Source organism: Falco peregrinus, chromosome 4 (genome assembly GCF_023634155.1).
Source record: "Falco peregrinus isolate bFalPer1 chromosome 4, bFalPer1.pri, whole genome shotgun sequence".
Taxonomy (NCBI): domain Eukaryota; kingdom Metazoa; phylum Chordata; class Aves; order Falconiformes; family Falconidae; genus Falco; species Falco peregrinus.
In genome coordinates, this window is record NC_073724.1 from 51,647,982 (window position 1) to 51,665,510 (window position 17,529).

A 17,529-nucleotide genomic window follows, 5' to 3' on the forward strand; every position below is an offset into this window, starting at 1 on the left:
GTCCTCATGGGGCATGTCCAAGTGGATTTATGGTGGTAAATCAGCTCCTGTACTGAATGCCTGAAAGGGCTGGGACCACTTCTGGAGTGCATCTCCCATCTGTAGTTCAACCTAAACCCAAACCAGCTCTTCCACTCAGGTACTGCCGCGCAGCGTGGCTGCTGCACGGCAGGGGGGGACCACTGAGCTTGGTTTCAAAAGCCTATTCCTGATCCAAATGATGTGGTGTACCTATGGTAACATTTCTGTACCTATAGCAGTTTCTAGCAGTCTGTGTGTTGGGAACTTGTCTTAGCAAATAGTTGCTTCTAAGTGTTGATTACATTTTTCAGCTATATTTAAATAATTTTCTTGAGATGGGTGCTTCTATTGATTTGTCTATCCAATGATAAATTACTTAGCCCTTAATCACTTACATGGGTTCCATTTTTTGGCATTACTTTCCTGTTTTTTCACTTTCTTCTGATTACAAATTCATTCAGATAAATTTACTTTTTTCCTCCTGTTACGGAGGCTTTGCATCATCTGTGCTTTGACATGGTATATGGAATATTTAAACATACACTGTATTGCAAAATCTATTATGAACGTTACATTTTGCAATCTAGATAGTTCTATTGACCTCTTCATTGTCTTAGATCAATGAGTCAGATGTATGCATGTAGACTTCTTTTTTAAAGACTTGTAGACAAGTTTTAGAAAAAACCCCAACATTATAAGCTGTAACTTGGCTCATAAAAGCTCAATGCATCAAATAAAACTTGCCCGTTTCCATTGCCCTCTTTAAAAATGTAAAACCATAGAGGAAGTTCCGTTATCTGTCTGGATCTACATACGCACGCTGGTATTTTCTTTAGATAAATAGCTACAGCTAGTCACAAACTTGTGCAGAAGCAGCAGCTTCTGGGCTGAAGCTGGTGGTCCCAGCATCCTGGGCAGGGTTCCCGTCTTTATAGTCTTCTCTTTCAGCTTGCTAATACTTGGGCCCTAGCAGACTGCTGTGGAGGCTGTATTAGATTTTTGTTAAGCAGCTGCTTTATGTTACATTGTTATGTCATGATAACATTTTATGTAGATTTTTCTAGTGATGAATATTAAACTGTTTGGCAGTCCTGAACGTAGACTAAGTGTGAAGCAAGTCTTAGAACGAAGCCTTCTGAGGCAAGAGCAGAATACCCCCAATAAGCCGAAAGCCAACCTTCAGAAAATTTCTGTACAAAGATCTACTTCTATTTACACTTTCATTTGCATTCACGCTAAAAAGAATATTATCTCTGATTTTGTTGTTCTTGATACTGAAAACATTGCTAATAAGCCTAAAAAAACCCAAACCGTTTGAAGGCACGGCCCTTTAATATGTGTCTGGCATTTGCCAAAACACTGAAGGCAAAATTATGATTTGGTACAAACTTTACCTGAGGGATGTTTTGCCAAATGAAATACAACAGCTATCGTTTTGCTTCCAGACTTAATTCCAACTTGTGCGGGTACAAATCCCAGAAGAGGCTGAATCCACGTAGCACAGGTTGAGCCTTTACTTGAGTGAACCTTTAAGTCCATCCTGGAAGCTGTGCGCAGGCACTGTGTGGCTTAGAAGTGAGAATGCTTAGTCTGAAGGGCAGTGTCGAAGATCTGACTGGTAAAGGCATATATTACATCTAATGAAAGACATAAGAATATGCAAAAGCTGTCATCCTGTAAGAGAATAACAAGAGGTCATGGTAAGATGATGGTGACTCCACATACACACATGCATAGTTTCTCTGTATTGATGCTTTTTTTGATAACTTTTTTACTCCCCAGGAGCTAATCCTGCCTATTTTGCAAGCCAGGGCCTTGGACTTTGGACTGTAGCCTTTGGACTACATTATGCTACATTTTGGTTAGCCTATAGAAATTGCAGGAAAAACATAATCCGTTGTTGAAGTAGCATTATTTATTTATGTGTGGATTGCTGTAAGAAAATTTATTAAAAATCCCCTGGAGTGTTTTAACACATTGTTTTTCTGTAACACTGTGTCAAGCCAAACTATTTTACAGTCAGCTTAGTCTCTTAGAATAGTCTACTCTGAAAGAATAAAATATTTGAAGAGGAGAAATTATACTTGGGTGTGAATTTTTCAGGTTTTTGGGGGTGTTTGGTTTTTTATATCTCTGCTAGACATATACTATTAGTGATTTTTCTTACTGCAAGTTACTGTTGGTTTTTTTTTTAACAGACAAACATGCTAATAATTTCTGTTCTTCATTTGTTCGGATGATAAAGCTTGTACCAACTTCTGAAGCTCATGTTTAAATCTAGTCTTACATGAACTGTCAAACTGGATTCTAAGGAATGCCAGGATCCAAGCAGAGAAGAATCATAGGTAGCCAGGTGCCCACTGTCTACAGAGAAGCAGGGAGGTAGGGGATCAGGAGCATAAATCCAAAAGCGGAGATCAGGATTCTTTGGGATTGATTCTGTTGCTCACATTTGATGTGAAGTGGCTGTAAATGGTTGGTATATCAGACAACAAACTTCACAGGCTTAATCATGCGAGTTAGCCTCCAAAATGAAGTGAGCTAGCCCATCTCCAAGTACTGCTGCTGAGAATCTGAAGCATCCTTATCTCCCTAGGGAAAGGGAAAACACTTCAGCGCAAGGCTAAGCCACAGAAGAAGCGGGAAGAAAAGGACAGAAGAGGGAAAGGAAAACAACAGGAGGATGAACTGAAAGATTCCTTGGCAGATGATGACAGTTCTTCAACCACAACTGAAACCTCCAACCCAGATACAGAACCACTTCTCAAAGAGGTACAGCACTGCTCATGAAAGGAGTCTCTTGTGTAGCTAGTGTGTCACCTGTTAGAGTAGGAATGCAGCCTCTTCCCCCCACCCCACCCCCAGCTTTCATATAATACCTAGCAAAGGAAGATTGTTAATTAAAAAACATCTTTCCCATTCCTTGTCTTCACTTCTCTATAAAATGTGCTCCTCTGTGAGTGTGAACGTGCTTGAGTCATACAGTGTCAGGACTGACAGTGACTGGCTGTGGCTTGAACTGGCCAGGTGTTGTCAGCAGCCCTGTGGTGATGGCCTCGCCAGCTCCTAGCCTGTTTGTTTTGCAGAATAAAACACCAGAGTATGGACACTAATTTTACTCGATAATTAAGGTATATGCTAAAACCATTCATGTCATCAGTTACAAAGGGTCAGTTTACTGGTGGTGACTCGTCAGCAGGTAGTTAAATTACCTTTGACAATTCCCCCACCTTTCTTTTACTCATTTGGCTTACATGCTTCTAGGTAATAAACTAAAGCTCTAACAATTTGGTAGTGGTCAGGTTGCCATATTTTGTCCTGAAGCATGTGCTAGGGAACCAAAAAAAGCAAAGGTAATCCCAAGGAGAAGAAAACCAAGCCTAAATTTTGACATGTCTTAAATTTGAACTTTGGAAAAAAGATAGGGATTCTAGGTGGGGGAAGAAAGAAATCAATGTAATATATTTTAAAAGCAGCAGTTTAGTAAGTTTCCATTTGAAAATCACCTTTGATTTTTCAGGATGGCTATTTGACAGTATACTTGGATTCAGAAAGTATTAGAAGCGTGGTTAAAAAAAATATAAACTGAGTGGTGAAGTTGCTCATATTCTTTGCTTTGTTGAAGAGTGTTTTAGACAGCCTGCACTGTGTACGACAGATGCAGTATAGGTCTCAGTACAGAGCTAGCATCTTCTGAAGTAGAATTGGAGACTGTGTTTGCAAACATCAGATCTGCTTGATGCATGTTAGTATTTCAATTTCTACTCTTCCAAATAGGAAAAAATAGATACCATGCTTTATAGGTATACTCATTAAGTAGTGAAAATAGACCTTCTATGCTGCAAAAACGCTCGTGTTTTCAAATAGCATTTTTTCCTCAGCCCTATTTAGACTATGTATGTTGTGATGCAAGAGGGACTTTACTTTTCATTAATATTAACGTGTTATTATAATGTCTTTTATAGGAGCCTGAAAAACAAAAGGGAAAAGTTATACCAGAAAAACCTGAAAATGAAACAGTCCAAGTAAAACAGAAAACTAAAAAACTGCTAGCAAGTATCAAGAAAGAAATCCCTGTAGATGTGAAAAGCAGGTATGTGTAACAAAGGCTCTTTAGCAGGGAAGGCTTTGTGCTTGAAGGGAAGGTGGGTTGATAAAAGTCTGTGTATTTGGCTGTTGTGGCTGCCAGTCTGGCTAATGCCAACAGCAGATACCTTTAAGCAGCTTTCTCTTCCTTCCTGTTGTCAGGGAGTGCCTGAAGTGTGTAAATAATAAATTATTTGATAGGAAATACAGCTAAATCCAGAGAAGAAAAATCAGTTAAGCAATGTTAAGCATTTTGTAACAGGTATCACATACACAAAATAGGGTTAATGTTTCTACAGGGGTTTCTAGTGGCTGTGCAGTAAGCCAGCGCTAACATGAGTGCCTTTAGTTGCCCTTGGTGAAGTGACAGCCATGTAATTTCCTTTTTTTGTATCGCAGAGTAAGATCAGAGTCTTGGATATGTTATTAAAGGAGGCTGCTGCTGCTGGCAGTCCCTTTCCCTTACTGGCAGGTGGTTGATTGCAGATGGTAGAAAGGGGAAAAATGAAGAACCTACTATATCTGGTTCATTCTGAAATAGTATTCCAAAATTCTGAAGTCAGATCAGTATCCAAGTGCCACAAAAGTAAACTACTGGACCGAGGCATTGTATATTTGCTTGTGTTTTCCCTGTTGCTGTAATTAATACTGGACTAACTGGATAAGTAACTAGTATAAATTAATTTTCTTCACAGTATTTCTGAAAACACTGCCTGGCAAAGTCTCCTCCGTAGTGTATTTATTCTTACATTAACTACTTGCCCTTATCATATAAATCACAAGTTCACTACATGTGACAATATTCAAAGGCCCCATGAGAGCTGGTTTGGAATTCTTCTGCACAAAATGGATAAAATAGTTCTTCCCAAGAAAGTTTGAGACATGTAATCAAATAGCTTGAAAAAAAGAACAATATATGGCCAAAGGGTTTTTGTGGTGGGTTTGAATAGTTTTATGCCATCAACTAAAAGATGATCCTGTACATTCAGGGCAATAGCATATCAGGAGCATGTGATCTAACAGGAGTGTGTGGGGACAGACTGCCCGTTGCCATCTCTTGTTGCCTGTATATAATCAAGCAGGTTTTGTAATCCTGGAGCTCCAGGATGAAAGTTTCTCCTGGAAGGTAAGCGAGCACTAATAAATGTGTGGGGCAGTATGGGTAGAAAATGAGCTAGGGCTAGGAAGGGTGGAGTTGCATATAGGAGAAATACAAAACTCTGCTTATGTCTAGCTTGGAAGATGAGCACAAGTTTGACATAAGGAAGCTGCAGGAGACCAGTCTTTTCCAAGACCGTATGGCGCACATATACGTACATGTATAAAATAAAAATAAAAAATCTTCAGCACTTCAGAGAGCTTAAAAATAAGTGGATCTCTGTTTTCATTTAGTTCCTTGGAATTGTCTTATACTCCCCCGCTGGAAAACAAGCAGCGTAAAGCCTTTCCATCCAAGATGTCTACACAGCACCTCTTGACGAATGGGTCTAAATCAAGAAACCTCCCCAAAATGAGAGGTAGTGTGAGGCTATATTTTATGAATACCTTGGGAGTTTTATTCAGCTGTTTGTAACCCCTCTTGAGTGTTTTGTTCTAAGTCTGGTGTGCGAAGAAAGCTGCTCAGTTTACTATCCACAGACTGGCTTTTCTTCTTTTGTTTTCATAGGTCCGAACAGTAAGTTAATGGAGAGCAGGCCATCAGTATTAGCAAAATTTCTCCCCAGTGGTTCTGGACAGGAGCTAGGAAACACCAGCAGCTCAGAAGGGGAAAAGGATTCTCCACCACCGGAGTGGGACTCTGTGCCTCTTCACAAAGCTGGCAGCTGTAAGTAATCACTACAAGACAACAGAATTAGTCACCTGGAATGCGTATCTATAGGTAGGCTTGGTCTGTTTGCGGGTCTTCCTCTTTTTTTTTTTTTTTTTTTTTTTTTTAAATTGCATAGTTGTGTTCCCATTTTCTGCTGTAGGCCTGATATTGATAGCATCTGGTACAATTTGGGAGGTTTGAAAACCACGTGGGCAGAACATGGGCTGTTCTGCAGTTCTTCAGAGATGAACAGGATTCAGAAACTGCCGGGGAAATTGAGGAAATGAGAATTATCACTCGAAAACAAAATGTATTTTTACAGCAGAAGAAGTTTTGCTTGGTCAAGTCTGCTGCAGCCAAAGTTGAAACTAATTAAATGATTTGTCCTTGAGAAGGAACAATGAAAATGCCTTAATGCAGCGGTTAGCGTGGGACACTATTATAAGCCTTTTGGTTGCATTGTAAGTCCCTTGTGTGGGAACCGAATCACCTTCCTCTTGGTTGCATGTAAACATAAAGTCATCCTTCTCCATGGCGCTCACTTAGAAAGTTTCTTTCTTCTGTACAGATCAATTTATCTTGGTGCTTTTATTGCAGTATGGTCTCTCTGAAAATAGGTGGTAAACCTGAGTGACGATGGGTGGGGGTAGAGAAGGAGCTATTTCTTCGATCACTTTGATCACTTCGATCACAGCCTTTGTCATAATTCTTCTCTTTGAACAGAAGGGATAGCAGAAGGTGGGGAAGCCTCTGTTGCAATGTAAATACTACAGGAAGATGTGTCGTATTTCTCTTTGTAGCTACGGACAACCTTTATAAACTCTCTCTGCAAACCCTGAACGCAGATGCTTTCCTGAAACAGCGACAGCCCTCGCCAACACCCGCCTCTCCATCTCCTCCTCCTCCTCCTCCCGCATTGTTTGCATTTGGGCCGCGAGGAGGCACTTACAGCAGCATTGTGAACAGCAGCTGCAGCAGGTGAGTCCAGACCAGTACCTCCTACTGATTTCCCGAGCACAGGACGCCTGTTGAACCCATGTGCTTCACACAGTGCATCTCCCTTTTCTCAGAGCCATTTCCTCTTCCCATGGGAACTGTTTTTGCAGATAACACTGTGCATATCTTACCACTCTATCTATATTTTTCTGGGGTTTCTTACAACTTGGTAGATTGGAAAAATGTACAATTACATGAACTGTTGAACTGTTGTTAACATTTTCATGAATGCTATCTTAAGTTGCTGCTGTTTTTTATCAAACTGCTGAAGTCCAAAACCTTACTTTTTTTTTTTTACTTTTTTTTTTTTTCAAGTGAAACGAAAAGCAAGCAGCCTAACGGTACTAAGCATAAGCTGGCAAAGGCAGCTTCTCTTCCAGGCAGGAATGGTAACCCCACTTTTGCTGCTGTAGCTGCAGGTTATGACAAGAGCCCAGGTACTAGAACCAGTTTGGAGTTCTAAATATTTCTGAATATTTCCTGAATGTTCTGTTTCATTATTTTTTATTTTACTTGGTTTATGCATACATACATCTGGGTTTTTTTCTTGCAGGTGGCAGTGGTTTACCAAAGGTTTCTCCAAGCAAGACAGATGTTTCCAGCAATATCAGCATTTCCCACACAGTTGTTGACAGTGATGGCTCTGACAGGTAATTTTTATATTCTCTAGGCAAATACCTAGGCCCCTAGAAAAGAAGATTGTAAGCTGTTAATGACATTTTGAAGCTAGTGACAGAATTAATTCTATTTACTTTTTTTCCCACTTTTTTCACTTTTTTTTTTTTATTTGTTTGTTTGTTAAACTGTTTGTTAAAGTCTGGGCACAGCATCTCTTACCTTGCAAAAAAAATTTAGAACTTATGAGTGACTCAAAAGTAGAGAGAAGGATGTTCTGGATTTGATGGGGACTTTCCCCACTTCATTCCAAGTAACTCAACAATCTTGTGTTCCCCAGGCATCCAAGTATGAGCAATTAGCTTGGCTTTTCCAGTATTGAGTGAGGAGTGTGTACCAAGGCCACTTGAAATAGTTTACAGGCGCAATATCTTGCTGTGCAGCAATGTCTTTCTCTCCCGGTTTTGACAGAGACCAGAACTACCACTGGGCTTTGAGTTACAAGTTGGAGCAGAATATAGTTGCACTCAGTCATGTTCTCCAAGGCACGCTGTCTTTTCTGTTGTATCTTGGCAGTGCCTATCTCAGGTGTAAAAAGTAGTGAGTGTTTGGTAACCTTTCTAGAATAGGAGAGAGACTTGAATTCAAGTTTCAGTATGCAAAGGGATTGCTTTTCTAAGCAAGGTTTGTGGGTGGGGTTTTAGTTTGGTTTTGTAAGTTGTTATCGCTGGTGCCAGTGAACTCATCTGTATTTTCAAGAAACTTGCCCAGAACCTAGAGTGTGAGCATTTGTATCCCTTCTGAGTGGCTCTATAAATTTTCTCTGCTTGTCAAAAAAAACAGCGCTATGGCTTGGACTCTGTGAGTTTTATGAAAAACTGATCAAAACAGCTACTTTCAGTTTGTGTTGAAGCTCAGTTTACAGATTAAAAAGCATTGTCTATAGCAGTGTGTTTGCTCCAAGGTGGTTATATACACAGGAAAATGGTATTTCACTGAAATCTTTTGTTAAAACAAAAATAAGCTGATTTGCTAACTCTTGATCATGATTAAATATATCTATAGTTAAATATATATGCACACACACATTTGTACATACACATTTGTACATAGAGCGGAAGTTAATATTGTCGGTAGTACTGTGTTAATGAGTTGTTACGTTGCTTTCCCATTACTCCATAATACTTAGTTCGGGTTTGTGGAGTCCTATCAGCAATCCCAGCAGTCCCGACTTCACGCCTCTCAACTCATTCTCTGCATTTGGACATTCTCTTAACTTAACTGGAGGTGAGTTTTTGTTTTCAAATATTTTTCTGTATTCAAATACAGGTAAAGAAATGCTGTGTCTCCATTCCACTGGTCTATCTGCAGACAGTGTTACCATCCCTGTCCCCAAAAAGAATGACTGTATAGGAAAGCATGTTAAAAATTTGGTGGTGAATAAGTTCTGTGTTTCAGCCCAGAGAGAGTTAGTGGAAACTTTTAGAGTGTTGTTTGGGCTAGAAATACTCATTTTTGAAGTTCCTCTGTTTCAGTAAAATTACTTTATACTTGTTTTTTCCTTAACCTTCCTCCCCCCCTCCCTCCCCCTGAAGCTTTGCTGTAGGTCTCAAAAGCCTGCCACTATACCTGTAGTTTCCTGAACACTTCACGCCTGCATAAAACCACTGCACTGTAAATGAGGCAGTGGCCCATCTCTCATGTTGATTTCCTCTAGTGTTTGTTTAGCTGCATTATGAAGCGATGCATACCAAACCCAGCAATTCATTCCTGCATTTAAATATTTAGGTAAACTTTCCATAAGTGACTACTGGGCCTTGATGCAGGCAGACTATAGTGCAGAGCATGGATGCTCTGTGTACTGACAGATTTGTGTACCGTGTTAAGGGGGGTGTGGTATTTTTTAAGGTGTCTGCAAAAGGTGATAAGCAAAGCAAACTTTGTAGGTGGCATTTGCAAAATGGATTGTACGTCTACTGAAAAAAAATGCTGTCTACTGAAAAAATTGTTTGTCTACTGGAAAATGTGGGGGGTCTGCAATCAATAGCAGCTGCTGTTCTGGGGTTCTTTCATCTTCACTGGCAGCACTTGGCACCAGTAGCTCTGAGGGATGGCAGTAAGGTGCCCGGGATCAGTTCTGTGTGCAGGGACCAGGCAAACCACAAGTGCTGGTGCAGCCCTTTCCATCTCGGAGCCAGGATGGTGGGATCTGGGCTGGGACATAGCCAGTGCTGCCTCCCGTACCAGGAGTTCCCTGGAAGGGAGTGCTGCAAGGCAAATGAGTGCTGAGGTTATGAGAGGCTCCTTCAGCCTGGGCACTTACTCCACCCGCAGTTAACTTGTTCCGAAGAGGTGTCAGGACCCTCAGTATTGCGGTACTTCTGCCTGGTTCCCCGAGTGCTTTCGGGTCAATGGTACCATGAACCACAAATCCCATAGGCTGATACTGAATCATACACTTTGCAAGCATAGAACTTTCTTCCCACCACCCCCAACCATGGTTCTAACTCTAGCTGCTGTCTGATGGAGGGAATGTGAGATGAGATCTGTGCTACTGTGTGACCTTTTCTAAATCTCAATTAACGCGCTGCAGCAGGACCTGCTAGAAAAATGTGGGAAATAACTGTGAAGAGTATTAGTCTGCTGTGATTCTTGGAAAACGAGGAAGAGTGATGTACTCAGTTTTCTTTCATTTTATTTTTAGAGGTTTTTAGCAAACTTGGTTTAGCTCGATCTGCTTATGGGCAGGATGTTCAGAGGAACTGGAGTGAATTCAACAATGTTCCATCATCCATCTGGGATCCTTCAGCTACAGATTCTGTACCCTCCTGGCCAACAAGCTCGAGTTCCCCAACTCATACAACTGCAGTAAGTATTCAGTCCAAGTACAGCATTTTATTACTGTTACCAACCTGTTCTTTATCTGCCATCTAATTTAATTTAGAGAATTTTTAAATTTGGGTGAAAAAAAAAATGAACTGAAGAATAAAGGGAAGTTAAATGTATTCATCTTTCTGTGTAGTTCAGTTGACCTGGCTGTTGGACTGAGAGTGATTAGCCTGCTCCCTTGCAGATGATGAATCCATGTAAATGGCTTCACATAAAAGTATCTCTCATGAGAGCATCTTGCAGTACCTACAAAAGTGTGTTCCGTTCCCACGTGCGTCAGGACTGTAGAAAGAGCTTCTGTGCCATGGCTGGACACTGCCTCTGTCACTTCCAGTTTGATGGACAGTTGCAAAATAGCCAATATGGTAACTTTCAGCCTTTGATTCCTGAATCCAGTGTTGCACCTACTTGTAAATTAACAAAAGGTAAAAAAACCCCTTATCTAAAAGGCCGCAAATGTATTCTTTCCAGCCTAGACAAAACACTAAAGAACTGAGCATAAGGTGAAGCCTTTAAACAGACTACTAATTTTGATAGAGTTCTTGACTGTACCCAAAGAAGAAAAAACATCTTTTACCCAGATTGTAGCACTGCACTCTCATACTTGTGCCTCTCTCTGTCAGAATAAAACTTACACCGCAACAGCTGTCTTCAGTGCCAGCTGAAATCGTTCTTCATCTTGTCTTCTAAAAATGTTTTTGTAGTGAGTAAGAGGCAGTGTTTACTTCACCTGGTAGCAGTTCAGATGGAGTGGGGGAAGGCGAGGGGCAGGGGAAGCTGAAGAAGGTCACACAGCTTCTTATAGACACACACTCACTGATCTTGCCCTTGTCATGTGGTTGCAACTGTAGCTATAACTCACTAAAACTATGTAAGGAGAAATTTTTGCTTTTTGGTCACACAGAGGGCAGATTTCTCAGTGTTTGATAGAAGGAGGGATTGAGGACAACCAGAACAATCTCTCTAGCTCCTATTTCCTGGCCATTCCTGAAAAATATTTGGAAATGTGTTTCAGGAGGCATCAAGACGGAAGCCAGACCAATGGCATAGAAGAATTGTCAGTCTCTCCCTTCAAATACTTCAAATTTGGGGGAGAGGATGGTGGTGAACACAAAGCATTTTAGCTTATTCAAGGGGAAGATGACTTAATAAACAAGAAGCAACAGACAGAAAACATTCAAAGCCTTTTTCATGATAGTGATCTTTTCCAAGTGCTTGTGGTGAGCCAGAACAGGAAAATTTGGCTGTTTCTGTTAAGAGCAAGGAGGTTCAGTAAGTGCTAGGTAAGAGAGCAGGTACCAGGCCAGGGCCCAGTCCTTCTTTCTGGCACAAGAGCCAAAGCTGTTCTCACAAACAGTGCTTATATAGCAGCTTCTGGTTACCCTCTTTTCTAGGAAGGTTTGTGGGGAATTGTTTTTGATCATCCTCCTTCCTTATTCTTCTTGCTTTTTCATTTTATGCACAATTCTGCTTCTATACTAAAGACTGAGTCCCATCTCCTCTCAGGCCTTGCTGCACTGCTGGTGGTACTTCCTAAGTTACTTTCTAACCACAGCCCTGTACTCCTCTTTCCTCCGTCTCCCTCCCTGCATGTAGTTCTGTCTGCCAGCCACTTCGTTCCTCCCTCCACCAGCCCTGAAAAGGAGTAGCAGTCTAGTCTAAGGTACTCTGCTCTGCCGTTCCTTTCCTGGTTGCTTCTACTTTATGAGCAATTACCTTTCCATCAGGTTCTCCCAAACACTTCTGGGACACGTAGGAGTAGTTTCTAGCTGTTACCTGCAGCAGAAAATAGGGAGGACTTTTAGTGTATTAGGGTTGGTGTTTGAGCAGCAGAGTGAGCATTTCCTGCTGTATACTTAGTAGTCTAACACTTGTATAGCTTAAATATAACCACTGCAGTTATGTAACAGTAATAAACTGTGACCCTAGTTTGGCTCAACATCTCAGTGACATTGGAGAGTCAGTTAACCCCTGAGTATGCTCCACACTCCTGTCCAGCCCTCAGCATCAAATTCTGTGAGGAGCCGTTGGTAGTGTGTCAGTGTGCAACCAATTTCAGGTATGATTAGACTGAGCATAGCTTCTTCATTCCAGGGGAGAAAATGAAAACCTGAAACGAAGGCATTTTCAGAGTCTACCTTGTTTACTTTTCTAAAGAGATTTTTATTTCAATCTTCAGATGCAGAGTGCACTGATACTGGTTAACCTTTAGCGTGCGTTATTTGAGGGCAGAGATCTTGGGAAGGGATGCCCTGTGTCCACCCAGTAAATCCAAACATAAGGATGTTTGTACCTTACAGCACTTACTCAACAAGCCCACTGCCTTTTGGATGTATCAAGTTTACTGTATATTTGCAAATTGAATTTACAGCCTATGTACATTAAATCTGTTGGCGCTGAGGTATGTAGCGCGTTAAGCCTACATGTAGCAGGGTCTGTGCTAATATTAGCATGAAAGTTATGCTAACCTTTCTCATCTCCATCTTTGGCTGCTTCCGGATATCACTTTCCACTGCACCATGGGTTAGATTCCTCTGCTTGTTGCTTGCTACTGTTTGGACTTTAATAAAACAGTTGACAAAATCTGGGCCTTGTTCATTTCTGCATGTGCTCTCTAGGCTTGCTGTACCTGTCCTATGCATCCCCAAGGCATCTGTGGCATGTGTTGCAGTACACCGGCATCTGCTCCATGACAGATGGCCAGATCTCCAGTCCCCTCTCCCTTCATCCGGAGAAATTCTGGATGGCGGGGGGTGGGGAAGGAGGGGGAAGTATATGCTAGGAATATGGGGATGTACAGTGGGGCTGAACGCAGGTAGGTTCGTCCAAAATGTACAATTTGTAACAGATACTCTGAATAGAAGGAGATAAGTTTGCAAACGGCCAAAAAAGGGTGAAGGCATAAACTTTGCTGCTACCTTCCATTACAACTTGAATTTTGTTGTTTTGTCAAGACTTGAACCATGTTTATCTGTCTCATTCTAACTAGTTGAATTAAGCTTGAGCTTTTTGGCCCTTGTGTGTTAAAGCTTGAATACTAGTAGTGCTCAAATTAGTAGTGTTATGGGGATGTATAAGCTCAAACGAAATCAGCTTACAAGCCTATAACGTAACTGCACTCTGCAGCCTGTCTGGTGACAGTTAGTAGTGTGGTTCTCCTGGGCAAGCTTCTAGTAAAGGGGAGTTCAAAACTCCATGTTGCAGTGAAGATGGAAGGGGTTCCACAGCAGGCTTGCTGCTTCTTAGATACTTTTCTTTCGGGGGGGCTGTAAACATGGTGAAAATAGAGGTTTACTGAACTGCTGCTTACCTGGTTCTATCTTTACTACAGTCGATCCTTGGCAACCCAAGCGGCCTGTGGTCCACCACTCCATTCAGCAGTTCCATTTGGTCAAGTAATCTCAACAGTGGCCTTCCCTTCACCACTCCGACAAACACGTTGTCAGGCATTGATCTCATGGGTAGTGAAAACTCCTCTGCTGCTCCTCCTCCGCCCGCTGCTGCCACTGTTGCCAATCCTGCTGAGGACATGGGACAGACCTACAATCCTTGGAGAATCTGGAGCCCAACAATTGGAAGAAGAAGTTCAGATCCTTGGTCTAATTCACACTATCCTCATGAAAACTGAAGTTAAGCGCAAGGAAAGAACTCTTATCCAGGTCATGAGACAATTCTGAATACAAATTTTTGAAACATCATTTTCAGGCTGTTGCTGGTCATTGCTTCCCTATCCACTGCCCCCGCCAGTCATGCTTTCATCACTCGCTCCTTTTTAAAGTCTGTCCTGCAATATGGTAGTGTGAGATTGCAGATAAGCTTGAAAAAGTCTGGGTGTGGTCACAAATCCCAACTACAGCTGAAGCCTGTAAATCTGAACAATTTCTCTGGTTTCATATTTTACCATCTGCCACCTTTACTTAGGAAACAATTTGAACTATAAAATGGCCCTGGCATGCAATACTTTTGTGAAAAGTACCGGTTTGGGTTTTTAAATTTTTTCCAGTATTATCCTCCAAGTTCTAATTTAAAAGCAAAGGGCACTTTGTGCTAAAATGCAGAGTATTTTTTTAAAATGAGGCTCTTTGTTAACACAGGTTCTAAGAATGTAAAAAAGAAAAAAAACCAACAAAACCAACACAAAACCTTAAGAGCAAAATGGCTGAATGTAAGAGCATTCTGTTGAGACTGTAATACACTTTCTGTGCTGTTTGTACATTTGTAAACCTGAATGCGTTTTTAAGTTGAACTGAAATGCACACAGCCAAGACTTGTGGAAAAACAAGATACCTTGTGCATTTCTTACGGATACAACTTTGGGTTGTACTTTAAAATAAATACTGCTTTTTTCAAGATCTGTCTGCTGTAGTTCTGTGCTCTTGGTGTTTTCTGAACTTGTGTGTGCATGAATCCACTTGGCGGTGGTAGCCTTCAGGCCAAAAGCTACTGCACATAGGGCCTCTATTAACAGAAGTTTCACTGCAAATGAAACCTGGCTTCTCAACCGTGTGGGTTTGTGCAGCAGTGGAGAATTAGAAATTGTTTTCAGGGTCACACAGTGCCACCCACTCAAATTTGCTGGATAGAGAAATGCTGGAAAAATGTCTGTACTGTTTAAGTTTCCAAGTATCGGGCATAGAAGCAGCTGCTTCTGTTGGTGCTACGCCCATACCTTTGTAACACTGTTCTTGTATAGGTCTGAACAAGAACTCTACTATTTATAGATACAATTTATCTGTCCCTTTAAGGTGCCTCTTTCCCTTCATTAACAGTAAGGCAAGCCCCAGTGACTACATATAGAACTGAACCCTTCCATTACAAGGAAGCATTAAAAGGCACTAGCAACATAAATTTACTTGTAACTCAGTGGTGCTGCTTAAAACTCACAGCAGTGCATCTTCATCAGAATCCATATTAAAAGTGTAAGAACTCTATATTTTAGTTAAAACCTTTATGCTACAAGGAATATTGTATGTGAAAAAATGTGAGGGTTAAATAAATAATTAGGACTAATTGAGTATTCCTCCAGCTTGCATTACATAAAATCTCTACAAGTGTCCGATTGCTGTCTTCTTGCTGCCACCAGCAGCAGCTTGAAGATACAGATCGCTGAAATAGAAACCTGCTGGAACTCCTTTGTTCTTAGAATTTGGGTACTTCTAGAACCATGCAAGGTCATGAAATGCTCAGCTTGGATTTGTATGCAGTTTCCTGAGTAACTGGGCAAACAAGTCTTTTACTGCATGCAAAATAAAGAATAAGTAGCTAAGCTACTGACATGCCAGGGCCTGCTTCTCTGTAAATGGAACTTGGGAAGGTAACCAGCAGTAACTTCAAGGTGAAAGGAGCCGCTTAAGGTAATGTGCCACCTTTTTCTTAGCAGGTGTTTATATTGGAATTGATTCCATGGAGGATAGAAGCAGAAATGAATTCTGAGACACGAATAGTCCTCAGTGGTTTAAACAGTTGTGAGGACAGAAAAACTTTTCTCCTTTAAAAACATTTCCCTTTGAAAAGACAAGGCAACAAAGAATTTAGACTTTTTTTTTTTCCCAAAAATGTGAGCCATTCCCTTGTGTCAATTCAAATAACCTCTGCTGCCTTTAGAATATTCTCATTTCTTGCTGAGTTCTTAAAAGGTCTTTGAAGAAGAAACTCTTTGAGTTTCTTCTTGAGCACCTATTAAATATTACTTAAGTTCCAAGGGTGAGACAACCTGAACTATCAAGGTCTTTGATAGAGTCGTCAGTTTCCTAAGAGGAAAAAGCATGCCCCCCCCCCCCCCCCCGCCCCAAGATGTAGAAGGAAAACATCCTAGGCCTAAAGACTTCCTGTTTCTGAGTATCATTCATTCCTTCCTTCTCTCTACTCCAAAGTTATTCTGGAGCCCACCTTCACTCTGTTCTGCCTAGTTAAAGAAAGCAAAAGAGCTGCCTTAAAAAGAAGTGCTAATTGTAATTGACAGAATTTAGGTGAAATAAAATCTGGGCAACAGTTACGTATTTCTAAAGAAACTTCTGTATAGTAAGCACGTCTACAACACAGGTTTTGCTGCCTTCTCCCTGAGGTGTCCACTTGCCAGCTTTTATGGTATAGTCACTCTTTACATGCATTGAAATTGCTGAAAACTGGGGGCGGGGGCAGGAGGATGATGAGCCAGAAGCATCCACAGACATCACAGAATAATAGAGAGGACAGACCTTTTACGATGAGGTAAAAATAAAATGAGGTTTTGGCAAAACATCTGTAAAGTCTTATATAAAAATCTAGATGGGGTTGAAAATGTTGGAGCCTGCTGCAAGGACAATTTAAGATAAAAAAACACAGGGAGAAGGGTGGACTGTGTTTTCAAAAGCAGAATGAACAAGGTTGAAGCTCAGACCATAAGGGAAGTTCCATCTTACATAAAAAGACCAGAGGAAAAACCAGTTTAAAGCACTTGGAAGATGGGCTGTCCTAGAAACCAGGTAGCTCACAGTCCTGATAATTTAAAAAATTTCTTTAGAGTAGCATCAGGGCAAATTACCATGAGTCAGCTCTTCTCTTCCAGACCTGGAAGCTATTGGAATACGAAGTTCCCAGCAAGGAAGAGAAACAATTACTGTTACTTTTAGTAATTATTTTGGTGCTCCTAAAGGACAGTTGTATTCTGCCAACTCTACAAACAGACTTGAAAAGCCTGAAAAGTTTCTTGCCTGTTACTATAATCAGGTAGCCTGGAGTAAGTGAGGCTGGCCCCTAACGTGAAATTAGTTTGATTAGCATGAGCTCTATTTCAAAAAGCTCTCAAAAGGCATGAGAGATTTTTATAAAAGTATAAGGCCATATCAGAACAGGACATAAAATTCCAGTCAGAAGGACGGTTAGTGTTTATTTCACGGATACAGACACTTGGAATGAACCAACATACCAACAAGCAGGCCCGGGCCCAGCCCTGGCCGCAGCTCTGCCAGCAGCAGTATGTACTGTGGCTTGGCCACTGCCCTGCAACAGAAGTACCAACTGCGGAAAACTCTAGGACGAGGTGGGATGCAGAGTGTGAGCAAACAGATTGTCAGCACTGAAGCGTCGTGGCCAAATCGTACTGAAGTTGTCCACTGCACTCTAGCTGACCA

General features: G+C 41.2%; 1 protein-coding gene across 1 annotated transcript in view; it reads left to right on the forward strand.

Annotated features, from left to right (window-relative positions):
• Window positions 1–14,767, forward strand: part of TMEM131 (transmembrane protein 131) — a 103,325-nt gene extending 88,558 nt beyond the window's left edge. Inside the window, exons 32-41 of the mRNA XM_055801466.1 lie at window positions 2,618–2,793; window positions 3,987–4,114; window positions 5,500–5,624; window positions 5,774–5,932; window positions 6,718–6,895; window positions 7,229–7,350; window positions 7,467–7,563; window positions 8,718–8,815; window positions 10,233–10,396; window positions 13,749–14,767. Coding sequence (XP_055657441.1) covers window positions 2,618–2,793; window positions 3,987–4,114; window positions 5,500–5,624; window positions 5,774–5,932; window positions 6,718–6,895; window positions 7,229–7,350; window positions 7,467–7,563; window positions 8,718–8,815; window positions 10,233–10,396; window positions 13,749–14,045 — 1,544 coding nt within the window. The 3' untranslated portion in view covers window positions 14,046–14,767. The remainder of the gene's footprint in view (window positions 1–2,617; window positions 2,794–3,986; window positions 4,115–5,499; window positions 5,625–5,773; window positions 5,933–6,717; window positions 6,896–7,228; window positions 7,351–7,466; window positions 7,564–8,717; window positions 8,816–10,232; window positions 10,397–13,748) is intronic.
• Window positions 14,768–17,529: the final 2,762 nt, after the last annotated feature.